The sequence below is a fragment of the Marmota monax genome, unplaced genomic scaffold, assembly GCF_021218885.2.
Source record: "Marmota monax isolate L192 unplaced genomic scaffold, Marmota_monax_Labrador192_F-V1.1 WCK01_AAM20220418_F8-fsc00134, whole genome shotgun sequence".
Classification (NCBI taxonomy): domain Eukaryota; kingdom Metazoa; phylum Chordata; class Mammalia; order Rodentia; family Sciuridae; genus Marmota; species Marmota monax.
The window spans coordinates 5,147,501-5,170,539 of NW_026692281.1; the positions used below are offsets into that span (position 1 = coordinate 5,147,501).

General features: G+C 37.4%; 1 protein-coding gene across 5 annotated transcripts in view; it reads left to right on the forward strand.

The window, feature by feature from the left end:
* Positions 1-5,023, forward strand: part of LOC124090050 (vascular endothelial growth factor receptor kdr-like) — a 303,001-nt gene extending 297,978 nt beyond the window's left edge. For all 5 annotated transcript variants that reach the window (XM_058578313.1, XM_058578318.1, XM_058578317.1 and 2 more), the window contains 2 exons: positions 2,421-2,518; positions 4,675-5,023. In XM_058578313.1, coding sequence (XP_058434296.1) covers positions 2,421-2,518; positions 4,675-4,876 — 300 coding nt within the window. In that variant the 3' untranslated portion in view covers positions 4,877-5,023. The remainder of the gene's footprint in view (positions 1-2,420; positions 2,519-4,674) is intronic.
* Positions 5,024-23,039: the final 18,016 nt, after the last annotated feature.

Here is a 23,039-nt window from a genome sequence, read left to right on the forward strand (position 1 = left end):
AATGAGAGTGGTGTTTTTTAAATCAGCCACTATTATTGTATCAGTGCTCATCTGTCCCTTTATGTGAAGCAATGCATGTTTTATGAAATTGGGCACATTGTCATTTAGAGTAAAAATATTTACAATGATATTGGGGAGTTCTTGTCTTTTCTAATGTGTTGAACCATCGTTGTCTCTTATTAATTTAGGCATGAAGTCTACTTCATCAGGCCTGAGAATAACCACTCTTGCTTTCAGGTTCTGTTTGCATGGAATTTAATTTTTTCTTCTTTCATTTTCACATTATAGGTTTGTTCATAAATAAAATGAGTTCCTTGCAGAAAACACAATTAGTTCTTGCTTTTCACACAATTTATCAATGTATATCTTTACTTGTATAATTTTGCCCATTTAAATTGTGTTATTATAGAAAAGTATGTATTATTTTCTATCATTTTGTAGTATTTCTTATGTTTACTTGTTCCTAATTCTCATTGGCTGGTATACTCTTCTAATAAGATTTATTTTCCCTTGATCTCTGCGTTAGTTTTTTTGGCTCTTCTATTTTTAGGGTTCCTTTGAATATCTTCTGCAATGCTGAGTTTACTATCAGGGAAAACCACTATTTGAGTAGAAAAGAGACTAATGAGCTAGCATGAGAGGAGAGGGTACCAACACTTACTAGTGTATTTTATGAAAGTGGAAAAGAGACCCACTTTTAAAAATGCCTAATTATTTAAGCATTCTTCCTGGGAAATCAGAAATCCTGTGTTTTTTCTTTTTTCTTTTTCTTTTTACAGTATGTGTGTCTGTGTTTGTCTGTGTTAAAGACCTATGAACATCAGTGGATATCAATGCTTTAATTTTCATTGGGTTAGATGGTGCCCACACCATGAGACAATGTGGGTTTAACATTGAGTCTGTGGCAAAGACTTGTGAGAAGCTCTGGACAGTGATTTGAGGCATAACTGTTGGTCTGTGGGCCAGTGAATCAAAGGAAGAAGATATTTTTTTAAAAAAAAATCAGCAGTCTGAAATCTGTTACAAGCAAGAAGCAATATTGGTAAGGCATGGAGGCATGGAGGCATGGAAATGGTATGGGTCTAGGTTTGCTTGAAAGGTGCTGGCCCAAGCATTCCGCTACACTGTAGCCCCCTCTTGCCTGGCTACGACCCCCATACCAGAGATGTTTTGGGCATCTGGTGCCCTGACCTGGGCACTTCACATACCCCATTGCCTGTTTATTTATAGCCACAAATTGGATTTAAGACTAGGTGATCTTCAAACAGCTGTCAGAATGGATTTATGAAGCTGAGGTCAATAATCTTAATCCTAAATCAATAGTGTAACTCTGATCCAGGCAGAGTATTTTAGTATGATTAGGGCATTTGTATAACACCTCCACATAGATTATTTCATCTTTATTTAATAATCTAATAAGGAATTAAAAATAAATAAAATCTCAGGCCCAAAGAATTTCATAGACTTTCTCAGAGTCACAAATCAATGTGACAAATCAAGAATAGAAACACAGCTACTCTTCAGACTCTATATTGAATCTCAATATAGTTTTAATTTGCATTTCTCTAAGTGCTAGAGATGTTGAACTTTTTAAATATATTTGTTGAGCATTCATATTTCTTCTTCTGTGAAGTGTCTGTTTAGTTCCTTTGCCAATTTATTGATTGTTTTTTATGTTAAGTTTTTGAATTCATTATATATCTTGGAAATTAATGCTGTATCTGAAGTACAGTTGGCAAAGATTTTTCTTTCATTCTGTAGGCTCTCTCTTCATGCTATTGAAAAATATTTAAAAAATAGAAACTACTGATAAAATTTTAAAAAGACTCCATATGGACTATTTGCTGACTGAGAAGCTCTGTCAATATTTAAGCTAAGCTACCATAATTAAAATGTCTCCAAATATGGGAGGTCAAAAGGAGAGATATTTCTTTATCACACTACATTTCACCGATATGGGTTACTTCACAGTTGAAAAGTACTCAGGTTTTGGAGTTTGTACAGGAACCCTGTTTCCTTCTATATTAATTTTTCACAATCTCCTAGAGACTAAGAGTTTGTTCTTATCAACATGGTTGAAATTGGCTCACCAGTATATCTGCATAAAAGTCTGAAAAAAAATAGGAAGAATGGAAGTGAAGGACTAGCAATTTTGTTTTAGAAAGTGACACTGAAGTTACATACATCACTTCTTCTTATAATTGGTTGTCCAGAATATAATAACAGAGCCACATTTAGGTAAATAGAAAGCTAAGAAATAATCTTTAACTGGGTAGATATGTTCATAGATATCTATTTAAGTTAGGGATGGTCATATACTAGTAAAAATAAGAAGAGTAGTCTGAATTATTATAGCCTTTTAGATACCTGATTCAATGTGCCAGAGAGTATACTAATACTTTTATCCTTTTTATCTCAAGGATACAGGAGACTATGCAACTGTTCTTAATTGGGATAAAACCAAAAGCCAGAAGTGCCTGGAAACCCATGCCTGGCCACATGGCATCACAGCCTTACTGTACGTACACTACTTGGGGATACAGTTTCAAGAACAGATGAACACCTCTGATTTAAACACACATTAGTGAAAGATACATTGCCTAGGAGATAATTTTCCCTCTCACAGGCATTAAGAATATGGCATATTGAGTAGTGAGAAAGACACCTTTCCAGGTATTGCCCATAAGCCACAGAAATCCTGAACATCATTGCCAAAGTCCTCACCTTTAAAACTGATTAAAATTGAACTCATCTCAGAAACTAGATTAAACAATAATACAGTTTGGGATTAAGGGCATTCAAAAGAAGAGGCTTCTGTATATCTCACATGAAATCCATGTATTTTTCTCTTAATATGTGCCAAAAACTGGAAATAGGGAAAAAGGATAAAGTTCCTGTACTTAAAGAACCTAATGTCTATGTTGTAATACTCATCTTCCACTCTAGCCTTTTCTACTTCTCTGTAAATTTTCTTCAATATTTTTACAAACTGGAAGAGGTCCTATTTCTGTAATTAGAATATGAGTTATCTTGAAATATGGGACCATATTGTGTATTTTCCTGGTCTCCATTACTCTACTAGTAGAAGGGATTCTTTGTCAGAGTCTAGCTCACAGACACACATTGGCAGATAACGGTACACATTGGTTTGTCTTAGGATATGACACAAGACACAAGCCATGTCTAATCATTTTGCCAGGGTCAAACATTTTCAATGTTCAATAAATATGCCCATTTCTTGCTACTCCCACTGAAAACACCCCAGTCTGTGTGACCATCTTCTTTGAGCTATACCATAAATGTAACCTCCTAACTAAAATTAAGCTTTCTACCAATCCATTTCCCAAAGAAGAGCAAGAGTGATTATGTTTATTAGTTCTTTTTAGTTATACATAATATTGGGATTCATTGTGATATAATTATAAAAGCATAGAATATAAGTTGTTTTAATTCAATCCCCAGTACTTCCCTTTTCCCTTTCTTCCTCCCTCCCCCATCCCCTTCCCTCTATTTTACTGATCTTTCTGATAGGCTATGTAGCTCACTGCTCCAGAAATATCTGGAGTAAAATTAGTAGGCAAATAGGTTTTTTACAAAGCCAGCTTTGAAAGAAGATAAAAGAAACATTATGTCAAAAGTTCTATCTTCAAAATCTCTGAAGGTAAGCATAGATTTAAAAGAGAAGAGACTGTGCAGTGAGACAAAAGACAGGAAATATAAGTATGTAACATTAGTTGCCCTGTGCTAGAAAGGCCTGTCAAGAAGGCAATCTCTATTCCCAGCTCTCTTGGTGCCCATTAGGTCATGGAGGGGAGTCCCTAATTCTCAACACGAGGAAGTTTCTCTCAATTTCAGAAGTCCTGAACATTAAGTTGGTTTCAGTTACTTGATCAACCCTTTTAGGTCCTTTGAGAAGGCTCAACCCTAGTTATGTTTCCTTGAAGTGCCTACTTTCACCTCTTTATCATTAATAGGAACATTTATATTTGGAAGACAAAATAAAATGTAAATAGTCATCTTCTATTCACAACCCTTGGAACCAGGCAGATCTTAGTTTGAATTCTAGCTTCTGGGATTTGGTTTGCTAGTCTATTAAATGGGATTACTAATTGTACTTAACTTGTATGAGAAATAAATGAGACTACACTCAATATATGTACATAATACATAGTGAATGCTCAAACTATGGTAGCTAGCAATAGATCTATCATCACTATTAGATGGAAATTGACAAGGCCATTGTACAAGAATCCCCTGACATTTTAATGCTCATGCAGGAGAATCAGAGCACATGGTTTCTTAAACTTCCAGAGATGAATGAATTCTTTGAAACCATTAAGTGCAAGCCTGTAATTATAAAGACAAGGAAAAGGTGAACCAGAGATAATGACTTCTCCAAAAGCAAGCATCCAATTAAAGCCAAGTTTGAACTAGTTGAACTATATAGGATCTAGACTTCCAGTCATAGAATATTAGAGCCAGGAAGAGCTTTAAAGTCAACTAATCCAACCATATTCCCTCATATCCACCCAATATATGAAGAAACTTAATCATATAGAGAAGAAACATGATCTTTCAAAATATGCTTTGGATTTCCTTCATATTTGTCATCCACTGGTTCAAGATGTACTCTTCTATCCCAAACTACTCATGTTTCTCTTTCTCTTTGACCAGCCTGAGACCTCTCAGCAAGAACAAAGATTCCCTTCTGATGGAGACTGAGCTGGATATTTTGAAATACCATTCAGCCCCTAAGCTTGGACAAGAAGATCAGATGGAAGTATCTTCTCTCCTGCCACTGGATCCCACCCTTGAGTGCCACAGCCCACCTCCTGACTATAACTTTGTGCTCCACTACAGCACTCTACCCATGTAACTCACTAGCAGGATTGTTCCTTTCTACTGTTTTTCACATCACTCCCTTTTCCTCCTAAAAGTCAATAATTCTTTTCATATCTATGTCATTGTTACACTGTTACTAAATTTTCATGGAAGAAGTAAAAAAGAGAAAGTTCAAAAAATATTTATTTCTCATACTTTTGTGGGGCACAGCTGCCTCAAGCTAGGCTACCAGACCTGATACACACAATTACTTCCACTTCTATATCTTCTGCTGTTAAATGCATATTAACTTACCCAGGTGTGGCTAGCCTCATAGAATCAGCCTCAGTAATTCCACATGTGCACCTCACCAATGTTTCCTATTATTCTTTAGTGAAGGTTACTAAAATGACCAAATTCTAGTCTCTCTTTAAAGACCTTAAGATTCTCCAATCAAAACCTGGGTTACATTTTATTCAGACCTCATTGATTAACCTCCAACATTGGTTTAGTAGATGTTTACATGGGTATCTTTTTTTGTATGTTGCTGGGGATTGAACCCAGGGCCTTGTGCATGCAAGGCAAGCACTATACCATCTGAGCTATATCCCCAGCCCAGGGTATCTTTTCTTAATAATTAAAGCAGCCAAAACCTTCAGGGGTTTTTCATTGGTGAGTGTATTTAGGATACACTCTACAAATACAACAAACTTATCAAATATATTCTCTTCCAAGACCAGAAAACATGCAAACAGATTCCCTGGCCATTTACTAATGTGGATATCAAGAATACCATTACTTGAAATCCCAGGCAAATGTGTTGGGTCCATAGCAACAAAGTGTCTCAGATGAAAGCAATGTGGGAGATACTTTTCTTTTTCTGATGCCCCCTCCAGATTGCAGCTTTTCTTGACAGACATGTCACTGGACTTGTGTCTATTAATCTTTGGGGTGTCCACTACAGCTTCAATTTCCTCCTCACATCTCCATGCATCACCCTATCAGGGGATTCCCACAGGTAATCCAAACCTACTGCAATTTGCCAGCCTCTTAGGTCTTCCTTTGAAATCTTGGTGGAAGCCTCCATAACCCCCTAATCTTGAAAATCCAGCATGATGTGGTTGCTGCCAAGATCTGTCACCATCTTGAGCAGTAGCCAAGCCTCCAAGGACTCTGGCTGCAGTAGTCTCTGAGTGCCTGGTTGGCTGAGAATGGTGAAAGAACTTCCTAGGTACCCCTGTGCAAGTAGAGTGCGCCCACGGTCTTTTCTAAGGATATTTTACTTCAACATTCTTGAGCCTGAGATGGGTGTGGTCATACATATTCTTGAGAAGCCCTCATGCCATCTTTTTTTACTGTTTCTTGGCAAAATCTTTAGTATATCTTTAGTGTGTATAATGTCTTTAAAAACCACATCTTCCTTAGCCCCAGTTTTGCTCAGTTTTCTGGCCAAACTGCAAGTTTTCAAATATTTCTTCTTTGCTTTCTGCTTCTGATTTTCAAAATAAACTTGGCTACAAGTTGCCATTAATACACATGCATGCCACTGCCTGAATGCTATTCTGCCTAGAAATTTCTTCTGGCAGATTATTTAGTCTATCATCTTTAAATTCAGCCTCACAGAAAGTCTCAGGACATGGAAAAAATGGAGATAAATTCTTACCCAGAACATAAAACAAATGAACTCTAGTCCACTTTCCAATAGAGTCCTCCTCCTCTGAAATATCATAAACCCCATCCTATGAGCATTTGGTCTTCTGAACTTCCACCAGAATTGCCTTTTGGGGTCCACTTAGAACACTCTAAAGCTTTACCAGCTTGCATTGTTAAACATTTCAAAATTCATCTTATAAATTCCAAAAAGCTCCAAAACTTTTAAACTACATGGTCAGGTTAGTCATATCAATGGCTCTACTTCTTGGTACCAATTTCTGTTTTAGTCAGCTTTTTCCCTGTGGTGACCAAAAATACCTGAAAAGAATAATATAAATGAGGAAAATATTATTTTGGAGATCATAGATTCAGAGTTCTTAGTCCATAGAAGTCTGACTCCATTCCTCAAAACCTGAGCTGAGGCAAAAAACATCATGGCAGAAATGAGTGGCAGAGGAAAGCAGTTGTAAAAATAGCATCATCAGGAAGGAGAAGGGAGAGAGAGAGAGAGAGAGAGAGAGAGAGAGAGAGAGAGAGAGAGAGAGAGAGAGAGAGAGGAAATACTCCATCATCCAGGGACAAAATACTCTAGACATGGCCCCAATGACCCACCTCCTCCAGCCACACCCTACCTGCCTACAGACACCAGCCACTATCAGGGAATTAGTTCACTTATTGGGTTAAGACTGTCATACCAATCATTTCAGTTTTCAACCTTCTTGCTTTGTCTCACGCATGAGTTTTTTGGGGACAGCTCATATCTAAACTATAATATTGATGCTATGTCTTTCCCCTTTTGAAGCCAGTATGCAGTCATATCATATCTAATTAGGCAGTGCCTCCTATATTCACCCTTGGTCATGCAACCACACCAGACTAAATAAGGAGTTCCTCCCTGGATTTGTTGGGGTATGGGAAATACTGATTTTAGAGGTAGTCATCCTCTTGTCTCTCACTCTCATATCATCAAGAAAAAAAAAAGAGTAACAAGAAACATTCCACATAAATCAGAACCTGGAAGACGCTTTTTCCTTCCTACTCCCAATTAGATATAGAAAACTGACACCAAGATAAGGGAAGGGGCTTACATTCATGTCTCTTGACTACTGGCCCAATGCTGTTTCCACTATTTACATAGTCAAGCCATACAATATGTATACACACACACACACACACACACACACACACAAATGCTAATATGAATAATGATGGCCCTGAAAAAAACCCCAGAAGTTTGGCTTTTTTCTCCTTTTTGTCTAGCAATGCATATAGAAAATATGACTTGATCATAGAATTGGAGGTCTGGGCTTCTGCCACAACTATCCATATTTTTTTCTGTGGTCGAGTTTAGAACTCAAGGGCTATCAAAACCAAATTTTAACTTGTGACTCAAGAACATTAGTGGCAAGAAAAACATTGAGAGACAGGATAGGTCCAGGTGCTGTCTACTAAAGAAATTTCCAAAAATACCCAGAGCCTCTTGGTTTAAGAATGCTCAAAGCCAGGATGTAAATGCAAGCTCTTTCCTATCTCCATTATTAACAATACTAGAATTGTTTTCTACTTGACTCATAACAAGTAGGTTGAAGTATGTGATGTGATAACACTAGGCAACACACCAGTAAAATTGCTCCTCCTTTCTTTAGAATTTACCCATTAAATGGTTTCTGGAAATGATTTGAAATAGATTTGCCACTGATGTAGGAAGATTTCATGGGTTAAATGGAACAAGCTATCACTGGAAGTTGGTGGTGAGGCTCCAAGTCTGGTTCCTTCCTCTTTCCTATAATTGCTGTGTACTCATGGCTCTAGAGATAGCAGGAAGTTTATCCTCATGTGGCCACCTACCCAGTAGATCTTCTGAATATTCCCTAATGTTCAACATCTTTTCCAAGGGCTAGTTTTGGCTAACTAAACATTATGTAGTGAGTTCCCCAGGAACAGAACCCAATGTCATTCTCATCATTGGGAGAAAGAGACTGAAGGGTGCCAAAAAACTCTTCAGTAATGCACATATCTCTACTACCTAGTGTCTTCATAAAAGCTCATTTCATGATACATTCAGCAAGTGGATTCCCCTTTGTCAGAGGACATGCTTGTATTGCATTTGCCTCATAACATGTTCTCAGGACAGATAAATAATTAAAAACTTCAATATGACTGCGTGAATCTCCAAAGACCATATTGACTTCTTCAGATAGTTTCAAATCCCTCGCACCCCAACCCCAACACAGGACAAAAATTATCACAGTTCCTCTCCATAAGATTTCATGATAGGATGCTTAGGCAACAAAAAATAGCAACAGTGCTCCAGATTGGGAAAAGTTCTGTTACGCTCTGGTCATTACACTCTGCTGTTAGCTCTCTTTAACTCAAGAGGATGCAAAGGGGAAGGGAAGAATGAATTGGCATTGACTCTGTGACTCATTTACTTACCTGAGAGTTGAGAGGGAACTTTTAAAGTTAAGAAAATCTAATTAATCAAGTTTATAAGGGATTTTTGCACAACTCCAAGAAGTGTCTCCAGTTACCTGCATTTCTCTGATTTTGTTACAATCTTGCACTCGACGAGATGAAATTTTCTTTACCACATTCTCTAGTCTTTTTACTATCTATTTCTAGACTATAGGAGTAATAAGGCACTCTGGTAACACGTAACTCTCAAGATAAAAATTCTAAAACCTCCAGTATTCTCCTTAGAAATATAGCTGTGCAGCAGATTAATGACTTATTATTACAACTCCTGTGCAATTATACTTATCAGCAGACTTGGAACATACCTCTTATAGAACCACTCCCAGGAATCCATTTTACATGGCTTGATGAAGTGCTTTGTCTATGCCCTGTACCTGGCAGTTCTGCAAACACTCATTAACTCCCAGAGATCTTCTGACAACAATATATTTTCATATCAAATAGGAGTTTACTTCAGAGATGGACAAGTTCTCATAAGGTGTGCTAATATTACCCTGGTATGTTTACTACTAGTCAGGCCAGACTTTGTTTATGTAATCCCTCCACTCCCCACAGAAAAATATAGTTATATCAGGGATCCTCCCACCTGCTCCATATCTCTCTGATCTAATCTCTTGGCAGATAGCTGAGGACAGTTATTAAAGTAAATTATCATGTCTTTTGCTTCTGGTTGCATAAAATGTGCCTGTAACCAAGATGGCAGTCACAACAGCAACTACAAGAATATTGCAGATTGACTCTGCCACTAAGTGGCCAACACAAGACTCCAGGTCAGTGGACATGGAACTCCTTGACTGTCTCAAATAAATGTTCACTGTGTTATTCTTCCTCTTCTGACTATTGGTCAAAAATGTCCATAAATTGCTGGATGCCATCAAAACTTACTAGTATTAATTACCCCCTATGAATATAATACCATTCTGAAGGGACACAATCATTCCCTTTTGGTAAAATAAAACTATTTGCCCTTGCAAGAGGGTAAGCTCAGATGAAAGAAGACTTTTAGCATGGTTTTGCCTTTTAACCCATACTTTAAGAATAGCAATTTTTCAGTTTTCTGAAAAAGGAAAATAGGAAGTTTTACTACAGATTAATTATAAAAGACACATTGATCAAAATATGGGCAGATGACTCTGGATAAATAAATGATGAAAGTCATTGTAGAGCAAGCCAGTACTCAACAAATTCCCAGCCCTTCTAAATAATCCTTCCACTTGAGATGTTGCACCATACTTCCTATAGTATTCTTTCTTTTCAGTTCTTGATATCCTTGGCTAAAAATATTACAGTAAAAAAATAAAGAAGAGAAAAGGAAATAAAAGGAAAAAGAAAGCATTCTAGCAAACCCCAACCTCAAATTTTAGAAACAAAAAGCAAGTCCTTTATAACATAGAGCTATTGCTTAGCTTGCCCCTCAACTATCTAAGGGATATACCCAACTGAAGAAAGCACTTCCCTCATAAGTTTTGTCTTAGTATGTAATCAAAATCATATTGTATATTTTATTTTCAATAAAAACTTCATATATATTTCACCCAGAACTATTGTCACCCTACTTTTATTTGGTACTCAATATGTTTCTGAAAACTTGTACTGCTGTCACTTCTGAGCATCTTTCCTTCCCCTGTCTTTTCTGTAGGGGATAATTTTATAAATATAAAAATTACTAAATGGGAATTGACTTTCTAGAAGATTACATGTCTCCATTATGTAAAAAAATGCACGGAATAAAACAAGTGGGATAACTGGTTTACAATCTGGCTTGGAACCACCTATATGGTAGTACTCTTTGTCAATAGGAAGGAGCTCTTAGAATCATTTATGTCCACCAGGTGGTAGGGTACCTGAGAATCTGGGTCAACTGTTTGCCCGTTTCTCTTATACTGGGTTACAATGCACTGAGGTGACCAATTTAAGGGATCATATTTTGAAGATAAGCTGAATGCAGAAGATTCTGAGAATGCCCTAATAAGGCCAAGAAGAAGAAGAAGAATGTGAGCAGAAACACAATGTGATACATGATAAAAACCAGAAAATAAAAGATTTTAAGCAGAATTGTGAACAACAATGTGGAAAAATATTTTAATTGTCACAAGATGGTGAGACATTGGTAGAAGAATGTACTAGATGGTATGACCTGGAATTTTGCATCTCTATATATCTGTCTTTTAAGGAATCATCGGACAAAGAACTTAACTTGGGAGGAGTCATCAAATCTACAATATTATCCTTGAATATTTGAATTACTGCATTGAGAAATAAATGTTTACTGAGCCACTTTGTACCTAGCACTGTATTGGAAACTAGGGAGACAAATAAAAGTAAATATTATATTTGTTTTACTTTTCCCAAACATCATACTTTAACTTTGGGATAGAAAATGATTAAAAGAAGGTCTCTGTCTCAAAGAGCTTAAATATTATTTTCAATGAAAGAGATTTATAAAGATAGAATTACTTTTATTTAATTGTACAATTTCATACTCTGCTGAGGATCAGGAATGCTCACATATTGCAAGTGTGTAAGGAATATGTTGATGCAACCATTATTAAAAATAATTAATTAAGAGGAAGATTTGGATCCTCTCAACATAGCAATTGTTTTATGTGTATGTACATACATATATAGATAGATAATGATAATTTGAAACTGATTAATCTGATAACAAAAATCTCAACAACATATATAAAAGTTTTATTTGACTGAGTTGTGGGTACATAGTTGTTAAATTTCTTTTTGGGCCTATTCATCTGAAATATTCCACAGATTTTTAAGAAGGAAAAAAGTAGCTCCTTGAGTTGTAAAGTGGAAGGTCAGAGAGCATCCTAGGTAAGGGGATATTTGAATTAGGTGCACAATGAAGAAAAGACATAAATCATATGGGACAGAAGATTGGGATGTGACAAAAAGTTGGGATGTGAGTGTACTTTAGGCAGAAATAAACAAACATAAAACAGCATAAACAAAAGCAAATGTTTCTATTATTGTGTAATATTCTATATCATAGAACCACCTATTGTCCACACATAGTCATAAAACAAAATTAACATTGTGAACTCCTTGAGGGCACGGAAGACTAGCTAAAAAAATGTGACAAATAAACTCATGGGGTGACCATTTATGTGACATGCACCATACTACAAATAGAAAAACAGAATTAAGCCACAGGAAGGGATTAGTTCCAAGGCAATACAGTAAGGGATAAATGAGGGCATATGGGTCTGAAAGGCCTTAGCCATAGTGACAAATAGAGAAAGCCTGATGGAGTTCTTTTAGAGATTTTATGAGTTAATACAATTGATTGATTGAAACATTCCCAGAGCAGCACCAATATCATTAGGTTATTATTATGATTACATGAAATCATATAGATGTGTCCAGTGCATAATAAGTATTGAAAATTATACTTATTTCTATTTTCTTACTCAACTTGGGGTGCAGGTTTAAGCCATTTCACAGAAGAAGTGTGAGGTATGAAAATGGCACTTGTGAATTGTAAAGCCAATACGGACAAAATATTAAGAGAGCATTCTAAGCACCATCCTGTTATTTTTCCTGCACCTGCAGAATTGTTGCCACCAAACAATATAAACTCCCTCCCCAGAGTGGCTGGTAAGAAAGCTAAATGGAACTCAGTGCATGACAGTTGATTATAGGGAATTAATCTCTCTATTTTATGCAGACATTCCCAACATAACCACCACTTTAGACAAACTCAGCATGAAATTGGAAATATATCATGGTGTACTAGACCTTGCTAGTGCATTCTTTAGGATAAATATGGCCCCTGAGAGACATGAACAATTGTCCTTCACATGGCAAGACCAACAATAGATGTCTATGGTGTTACCTCAAGGTAGCACCACCCTATGACATGATATGGTAGTGTAAGATTTAGAAACCTGTTGGCAACCTTCACTAACAAAAATGTCTCATTATATTGTTGACATTATTCTCACTTCTGAATCTTTTTCAGCACTTACTGAGACTGCACACAATATTTTGACTCATTTGCAAGGGAGATGATGGGTTCTGAGTGCTGAAAAATTTTAGAGACCTGACTTACCAGTGAAATTCTTGAGTGCAATCTGGTTATGTAAAAAAAAGTTTATTCCTCAGGCTATGATAGATAAGTTCAGGTATTTCCATTTCCTAGTACAGAAAATAAATATAAGAATTTAGGGGGTTACTGAGTTATTGGAGGGCTTTCTTTCTTCATCTGGCTCAGTAATATTATAACCCCTGTCTGATTTTTGTAAGAAGGGTACAGTATGGGGCTGGACTGAGCAGAATACTGAGACATTTAATCTAAACAAATGAACAGTAAAACAAGCTCAAGAACATGGGGCACTTATTGAAACCTGCTAAGCTTATCATCCAAAACACTCCAGATAGGTTTGAACATAAGACCCCCATTGGATTTGGGTTGCAGTAATGGAAGGAGAAAGTGGACCATTACAACTTGTTGGAAAGACAACTGTATGCTACTTATGCTGCCCTTATTGCCTAAGAAAATCTCACCAGAGATGCACCAGTGAAAGAAGTGACTACCTATGCCATCAGTGGATACAACAAATAGGTCCTATGATCAAGGATGGCTCTGATGGCAAGCACTATATAATGGATAAACATTTTCAACAGTGAGGAATAAACAACACTTCAACTGTAAGCTTAATACTTCAAAAGTTCCTGGGACCATTACATACGTAGCAAAACACACATCTTTACCTCCCTTCACTTTGAGAGGCGACCTCCAACAACATAATCAGGCTGGTACACTGATGAACTAGTAAAAAGAATGCCCTCAGAGTGGAGAGCTGTAGCCTATCATCTAGTGACTGAGACTGTGAATTGACAAAGGACAAGGATACAGCACTCAATGGACTTAATTTTGTGTGGTATGGATAGTTGTTGCTCACTGAATTGGGCTATAATTTATTTGTACTGATGAATTCAGAACATGGCTTCTCAAATGGCAACAACAATAGCGTATGATTAATAACAGGCCTCTATGGTAAAAACAGGTATGGGAAGACATTTGGCATTGTGTGCAAACCAAAGTTGTCATAATCTATAACGTGATTGCCCATTGTCCTCTCCGTTTTCCAAACAATGATGGGGCTGACCAACTAGCAAAAATAAAATTGCTTGAGGAAGCACCAGCAAAAGAAATTGCCACTTGGCCACATTATAGATTAAAGAATGCAGCTTTGACATGCTGGGAACTCCCATAAAGATGTTTGATGCTATTGACTATCAGGCCTGCTCTCAGTGCTACCCACAATGACTGGATGCAACTGAGGGGAATATCAAATGACGTGACATCCCTCTTCAGCAATGGCAATTAGACTACATTTTCCCCCTACCATTATCAAAAGGGGCCAAAAATGCATTGAGTTCTAGGGATACAATTAAAGACTTGATGTAAGTATTCTCCAGGAGTTACCTGGGAACTCATTTCAAAGACCATAATATATCCCACAGTGGGCTCAAAGCCAGGAATATTATGAATTTTCTACCTGCCATACAATCCAACAGGAAATGGCATAATTGAAACAATGGCCTGATTAAAAAACAACAAAAAAACCCCCAAAAAAACCTAAATCTCACTGTTTCCCACACGGCAAATGAGTCAGATTAAGTAAATTAAAGGTTATAAGAAATAAAAGAAATAAAGACACTCAATTATAAGTGAATAGCAGGACTCAGTGGGCAGATCAGGCCTGATGGCTTTGACCTCTAACAAAGAGTGAGGGCCCGTGTGCTTTATTTTATAGGCAAGAACCTCAAAGGTATTTATTGTGAGAAAAAACTTCTTCAAGATAAACAAAAGTGAGGCTGTGGGAAAATAGCCTAATTGGTAGCTTATCAACTTGCACCATATTTCTTTCTCCTCTAGGCACATGGGTTCTATATTTCCTCTACTTTCAGCAAGCACCTCAGAAGGTCTTGGCTCTACCTGGAGGTGTGACCCACACCTTAGTTCCTGGACAGGCCAAATAAGAGAGTTAAATGAGGATGTTATGGGAATCACCACCCCTGCATTCATCAAGTCTTGATGGTGGCACTAATCTCTGCAATTCCTCCAGGGATATGGTATTGCTGTACATTCACTATTTTCTCAGGGATAGACATCTCCAGAGGCTTTCATTTAGCCTTTATCGCCATAATATCCATCACTCTACAGGTTAGATAACCAATGTGGGAGTTTTGTCAAGTGCTAAGTGTATCTAGCCTGATTATACATTATAGGATTGGGGAAATAACTACATGATGAGTTTGGGGGCCCACTGGACCCACTGTAAGTCAGACATTGGCCAAAATTCCATTGCTCACCTGACCTCTATAAGCCCCTACTTTTACTGGAGGGCTATGACAAGGTTTTGTGTCTCCCAAAATCAATGTCAGTTTAGAATATTGTATCTTTATCTGGTAGTTCTCAGAATTTCTGTACATTACCTTTTCCCCAATGCATAGTTACCCTGATAAAAGGCCTTAAGTCCCTTTGGGAGAAAAATGAGAGAAAGATTATAGTAAATAATTTTGGTGCTGAACCAGGGTCCTTCCTTAAGGGGACCTGGCTTCCCTTCATTCAAGGGATTCTGGATCTGTTAATTGACTCAAATCTGGGAAGAGGTTGAGCGGCTGTGATTCTCTGCTGTAATGATCTAGGCCAACCTTTGGTACATTTGCCCTGGAATATTTGGATTGTATAAATCAATGAAAAATCTGATGGGTTTCTTATCTATTTGGCTTCTAGAAACACCATGATTAATTAGTTAATGCCAGAGATCTACACAAGTCAGAACATTGTGTCCATTTCTTCCCTCTTTGATTTTCATTATGGTAACTATGAGCACCCTGTCTTTGGCGATTGAGGGCTGCCAATTGACCTTTTACTCTCTGAGATCCAATCATTCCCATTGTATTTAAATCTTCCAATTGATTGTCTACATTTCCCACAGTAAGGTCTGGCATGAAAAGAAGAGCAATGAAAGAGCACTGTAAGGAATGCTGGTGCTCCCCTCACAATTTCTTTTTCTTATAGTTTTGGTGAAGTGCACATCTTCTGGATCCCTCAAGTATGATGGAGAATGTCATGCATGACAGATCCACACCAGCATTTCAATCTCTCTGAGCCTCTGAATTCCCTCATCAACAGTAAACCAAGGGTTTTCAGGCATTTCCAGCTCTTTTATATAGTAGGCAATCTTTGGACTCATATTTCAGCCAACTAGCCAAAAACTACTAGTACTTTTTTTTTTTTTAACACTGCAAGCTGTCACATTAAATCTGGAATATCTGCTTAATGACCCATATCAATAAATTCAGCCTGATCTAAGTTTATGTTCCTTCTGCCATTGTCCCACACCCTTAAAATCCATTTCCACATATGTTCCCCATACCTCTGCTTGAACAAATTAGAAAACTCAAGAAGATTCTCTGGAGAATGGTGTAACTCTTCATGGGTCACACTCTGTACCTCACCTCTAGGGGCCTGCTTAGATTTGGATCTAGTTATAGGTCTGGAGGCAAAAGTGGGTGATGAGGGTGGGTCCTGAGGAGTGTCAACATTTTCTTCATCAGAAACTGAATCATGGAATGTTTTTACTGTTTTTATAAGCAAAGCAATATTAGTTCCCTCCAGGGAGGGTGCAGAAGCCAATGCCACACAGGGTGGGGGTGGGGATGCCTCAGTCATGGCTAAGGGTGGGGACACAACAACTTCTGGAAAAATAAACTCATCACAATATGGGAGTTCAATGACCCCAGCCCCTTCAGGCTCCTTCCATATATTGCCATCCCAATTTGAAGGATCCCATTCTTTTCCAAGCAGCACTCTCAGTTTAACTGCAGACACATTCTGAGGCTGAGAATCAAAAAAAAATATATATCTTAATTCAGCCAATTGCAGGATTAGGGTTTGTGTTTGGTTTTCAGAACCTCAGCCTTATAACTACAAGAGACAATAGTCTCCTTCAGAACACACTTAGTAGCTTACAAACCAGTTATGCTTGATGACAGCTGAGAAACTTGAAGAACAAGCAAAGAGTCCAAGAGGCTGAAGCCCCAGGACAAAAGGAATAAATGGTGCTACCCTCGTTCAAGACTAAAGGCTTCTGGAGAATCATTGGCAAGTGAAGAAACAAGATTCAATATCTTCAGACAATTGCAACAGCAATCAAGAATCCATTCAAGAAGAATGGATCTTGCATCTGCTGCTGCTTCCTTTTCTTCCAACTTTTTTTTCTCTTTAAATTTTTTTTTGCATTACAATTCTTAATACACCATTATACAATAATTTGTCATATCTCTGATTATATATAAGGTATGTTGACACCAAATTCACATCTTCATACATGTATTTTGTATAATGATGAGGGTCTCCTTTCACCTTCTTCCATCTTTTATTCCATCCAAACCATCATGTTATTGGATGGTGCTGTCCACATTTAGGGAGGATCTCCATTTTATTTTGCTATCTCACATGCCAATCATTTCTAGACACAACCTCATTGACACACTCATAAGTCTCTTAATCCTGGACATTCCTTAATCCAATCAAGTTGAAATTCAAATTAACCATTACACACTGCAACACTAGTATAGCTGTTACAAAATGTTTTTAGTTCTCTAACTTTTTAATGCACAGAAAAGCCTCTGACAACTTAAAAGCTTCAAACAATGTACAATGCCCTATAGTTTAACTTCCTGATTATGAGAACCTATATAATAAACTTGTGGAGGTAATTCTGGATAATTGCTCCTTCATTAAAGTGCAGTTTTACTTCCTGTCCCCAGCATTAAAATTATCTCTGTGTCTTCTTTGTCTCTGTGTTTTTATCTTTACCTCCCATTGCCCCTACTTGAGAATCCTTTGTTGATACTGTGTGGGTTGGGGCACCACAGAAAAATTAATACATGGAATTGTGAAGAGGATGCCCAAGTTGCAGTGGAGACCCCTGAGATTAAGAAACACCAAAACCATACAATGTTTGCCAAGAAAAGCTGCAGGAAATGAGCAAAGACAAGCCAACAGAGTGGGTATGTGGGTTTCAATCAGCAAAGCCATAAGAATTGAGCTATGCTAGCCCTTTGTAAAGAACATCATAATGCCACATGTCCCAGATGTTGAATGTGTAGGTACAAGACTTATTTGCCCAGCTGTGTTTCAGTCTTGTTTTGGTCTCATCCCTTCTTCCTATGCCCTTATTTATCCCTTGTGGAATGGGAATGTTTACTGTGTGCCTTTATATATAGGATATATATAGGATGTAACTTAATTTTGATTTTTACAAGAACTCACACTGAGAGTTTGCCCTGAGTCTCAGAGGAGACTTGATTTGCACTTTTGGACAATCATAAAACTGTTAAGACTATGGTTACTCTTAAAAATGGACTAAATTTATTTTTCATTATAAGTCAGACATGAGCTCTTGGGGACCAGGCATGGAATGTTATGGTTTAGATATGCAGTGTCCCCCGAAAGCTCATATGTGAGACAGTGCACAAAAGCTTGGAGGTGAAATGATTGGCTTATGAGAGCCTTAACCTAATCAGTGTCTCAATCTCCTGATACAAACTAACTGGGCAGGCAGAGTGTGCTTGGGGTGATGGGTCTCTGGAGACATGCCTTGAGGTATATATTTGTTCTTAATGAGCAGATCTCTCTCCCTCCCTCCCTCTTTCTCTAATTTTCTCTCTCATTGATGTTGTTATGTCCTGAGATGCTTTCCTCCACTATACTCTTCTGCCATGATGTCCTGCCATGCCTCTGACTTGGGAATATAATTGTCCTTACACTGAAACCTCTGAGCCCATGAGCCCTAAAATGACCTTTTTGTCTTCTAATTGTTCTTATCAGGTATTTAGTCAGAGTAGCAAAAAAAGCTGACTTAAACAAAACTGAAAACCCGATTAAAAGTTTCCTGAACATTGGGCATGTTTTAAACCAGTCATATAGAGAGTTTTTAGGGGACTTTGAGATACTGTCTTATTCCAACTTCTGAGAACAATGCCATAGTATCAGGAGTTAAAAAAAACACTCCCCAATTCTCCCATCTTCTTCCAGAGATGGCAAGTAACATTAGAGCTCAGCATAGCTACTTCTCCTGTCAATAAAACAAATAAACAAACAAACAAACAAACAAAAAACCCAAAAGTTGTAAAACCTTGGCTCTAAGATTTTACCTGAAGAAAATACTACAGTCCAATACCCCAACTTTTTCAAAATATATCAACTGAGTAGTTACTGCCTAGCTTATTTGGAATCCCTGAATGGACATGGCATCTCTAGCTGCTTAGGAACAATGAAAACAATATCAGTTTATTCTGTCAGTAATATTATCCACACAACCCTTACTCAATACAGAATATGTGCATAAAATATCTCAGATCCCAATTTCCACAGAGGGAGGAGACAGGATGTTCTTACTGCACATCCAATGAACCAACTTACCTTAGGATGTCTGATAAATCGACCTGGTCTTTTTAAAAATCAGAGAGCTTATGGGACTTGTCATGCTGTAGAAGCCTGTGGGCCACTAAAAACAAAGAAAATAGTGTGGACTAGTGCAAGGTTATGAAATGTTCCCAGAGTGTTTGTGTGGGGTAATAGTGAAGGTCTTCTCCAATACAAGGTTAGTCGATGTAAATTTTTTTAAAAAATGGGATGAATGAAACCAGAAAGATTAGATTATAGAAGTTCCAAACTTCTTTTCCCTCCCAACTGAAAATTTAATGAACAACTATCCAAAAAAATAACATTTTTGGTGAAAGTATGAAAACATAGACATAATCCACAGCCACCAATGTGGACCTCAGAGCTGACTCTAAACACGAGAAATGGGTAGAAGGCATGGTATCTTGTTGATTATGTCACACTTCTCCCTCTCCTCAAAGCTGGTATAACACTACATATAACTTAACTTGTCCTACAGTTACATTTATTGCAGATGGAAAATGGAGTCAGAAATATAGCTTCCCTAGTCAGCTTTTACAAAAGACCTGGAAAGAACAATTTTACAAAGGAAAAGCTTATTTTGAGGCTCATCATTTTAGATATCTCAGTCCACACACAACCAACTCCATTCCTCAGGGCTTGAGGTGAGGCAAAACTTCATGGTGGAAGAGTGTTGTGGAGGGAAATGTCTCAGGACATGATGATCAGAAAGCAGAAAAGGAGTCTATGCTCCGCTCACCAAATATATATTCCAAAGGCATGCCCACAATGACCCACATTATCCTGCCACACCCTCAAAGGGGATTAACATAGTAATTTCACATCATTACATCTCTAAACTTTCTTGCATTGTCTCATACATAAGCTTTTATGGGACACTTTATATCTAAACCATAACACCTAGTATTAAAGATGCCTCTCTATAAATCCACTCTTGTCTCAATTCATTGGGAGCATATGGTGGCTATGTCATGACTAGAAGACTTGGAGTCATATAAAAGCAAAGAAAGGTGGAACTGCTCACAGTGCTCATGACAGTGACCTGGGCACATATTTTGGTGGCAGTTCTATGTTATTTTTAGCAGAAATTCTCAACCAGAAATACCAGCCAAAAACTGGGCATGGTGGCTCACATCTATAATTTCAGGGACTTGGAAGTTTGAGGCAGGAGGATCACAAGTTCAAAGCCAGCCTCATCAACTTAGCAAGGGCCCTAAGCAACTTAATGAGACCCTGTCTCAAAAAAAAAGGTGGTTGCTGAGGGGTTGGGGTTGTGGCTCAGCAGTAGAGTGCTTGCCTAGCACACATGAGGCACTGGGTTTGATCCTCAGCACCACATAAAAATAAAATAAAGGTATTGTGGCCACCTACAACTAAAAAAATTAAAAAGTGTGGATGCTGAGGATGTGACTCCGTGGTTAAATACCTATGGATTCAATCTGGTTGAAAAAAGAAAAGAAATACCAGCATAACAGTTCACTCACAAACTGAGATGTTGTTTCCAGAATTAGGCCAGCACTCTACCACTGAGCCACAACCATAGCCCAATTTTAAGCTATATTGAGGCTTCCAATCAACAATTGCAGGCCTAATGTTTTCTATGATATGTGGATGCTAACACAAAATGGGGACAGGGAAGAATAGAAATACCTTGGATTAGACAAAGGGGAATGAAGAGAAGAGAAGGGGAATGGGAATAGGAAAGAGAGTAGAATGAATCAAATACTACTTTCCTAGGTTCACATATGAATACATGAACACTGCAAATCCACATCATGTACAACAACAAGAATGGGAAGATATACTCCATGTATGTATGTCATTCTAATGTCATGTATAACTAAAAAGAACAAACAAAAAAATTTAAAAAGAAAGCATATTGGAAAAAAATTTGTACTAAAAACTACTCAAATCTAGGGGAAAATGTTAACATCCAGGGTCTAAAAATGTAGAGAACTTAAACCAAATTCAAATAGTAGTTCACTAAGATAAATAATAAGGTAGCTATCAAAAATCAATAACAAATAAAAATTATTAAAGAAATATGAGATAAGAAATAGCTCACATCCAAAGTATTCTCAATATAATTACTGTAAGATTTTCCAAAAGAAGCAATGCTGCAGAACTGTACAGCTGAGAAATGTGTTGCAGCTCTAAATGATGGACAATAGCCCTCCAATGTTGCAGCAGATCCCTGCAGCTCACAGCAAATTTCTTCTTTTTGAGTTATTATCTTCTAAATTCTAAGAATTAAATCCACAAACGAGGATCAGTGAGTGTAACAGTAGGATTTATTTAAATGTGCTCAGAAATAAAACTCCTATAGGGTGAGAGGGAACCTGATAGGAATTTCTGCTTGTGTGTGCTATTCTAGGGGTTTATATAGTACTTGGGTCACTGCCATTGGTTTCAATGTATGCTATTCAGGATTTGGAAAATACCAACTGTATTGGTCCAACTTTATGCTAGTACGGGTTTGAAAAATTACTAACACTATTGTTAAACTCTGCAGTCCCATTCAGATCTGTCCCGCTTTCTATTTCCTGCCTCTCATAGGGAAGCAGGGGTTGAGTTCATCAGAACATGGATGCTTGAGGGTTGCTAGTGCACTGCTATGTGGAGTGGGTATCTGCACCAGTCCTGGGCTATGCTGCCACCACTGCAACACATCATTGCACACTGGCTTGCCTTACTCATGGCTCTTCATACCTCAGACTTACTATTATCCTCCCCTCTTATTATGTGTTAGCATCCAAATGTCTCAGAGAGAATATTTGGCCTTTTGTTTTGTTTTGTTTTGTTTTTTGAGATTGGCTTATTTCATGATAGTCTCCAGTTCCATCTATTTATCCACAAATGTCATAATTTCATTCTTTGTTAGGACTAAGTAATATTCCATTGTATATATATGCCATACTTTCTTTATCTATTCATCAGTTGAAGGGCATCTAGGGTGGTCCTATAGCCTAACTATTGTGAATTGAGTGCTATAAACATTGATGTGGCTGCATCAGCAGAGTATGCTTATTTTAAGTCCTTTGGATATATACTGAGGAGTTTGATAACTGGGTCAAAAGGTGGTCCCATTCCAAGTTTTCTAAGGAATCACCATATTGCTTTCCATTGTGGTCACCCATTCTTAGGTTTTTGAGGACTCTGCATTACTGCTTTCTAGAGAGTTTGGACCAATTTACACTATCACCAGCAAATGTATGTGCTCACCTTTTTCCCCCATATACTCACCAACATTTATTGTTACTTGGATGTTTGATAATTGCCATTCTGACTGGAGTCAGATAAAAGTGTTTTTAGTTTACATTTCTTTAATTGATAGAGATACTGGACATTTTTCATATATTTTTTACCATTGGATTTCTTCTTCTGAGAAATGTCTGTTCAGTTCCTTTGCCCACTTATTGATTTGGTTATTTGCATTTTTGCTATTAATTTTTTTTGCATTTTATATGTATCCTAGAAATTAATGATGTATCCGAGGTACAGGTGGCAAAGATTTTCTCCCATTCTGTAGGCTCTTTCTTCATGTTCCTGATTGTTTCCTTTGCTATGAAGAAGATTTTTAGTTTCATGCCATACCATTTATTGATTATTGATTTTACTTCTTGCCCTT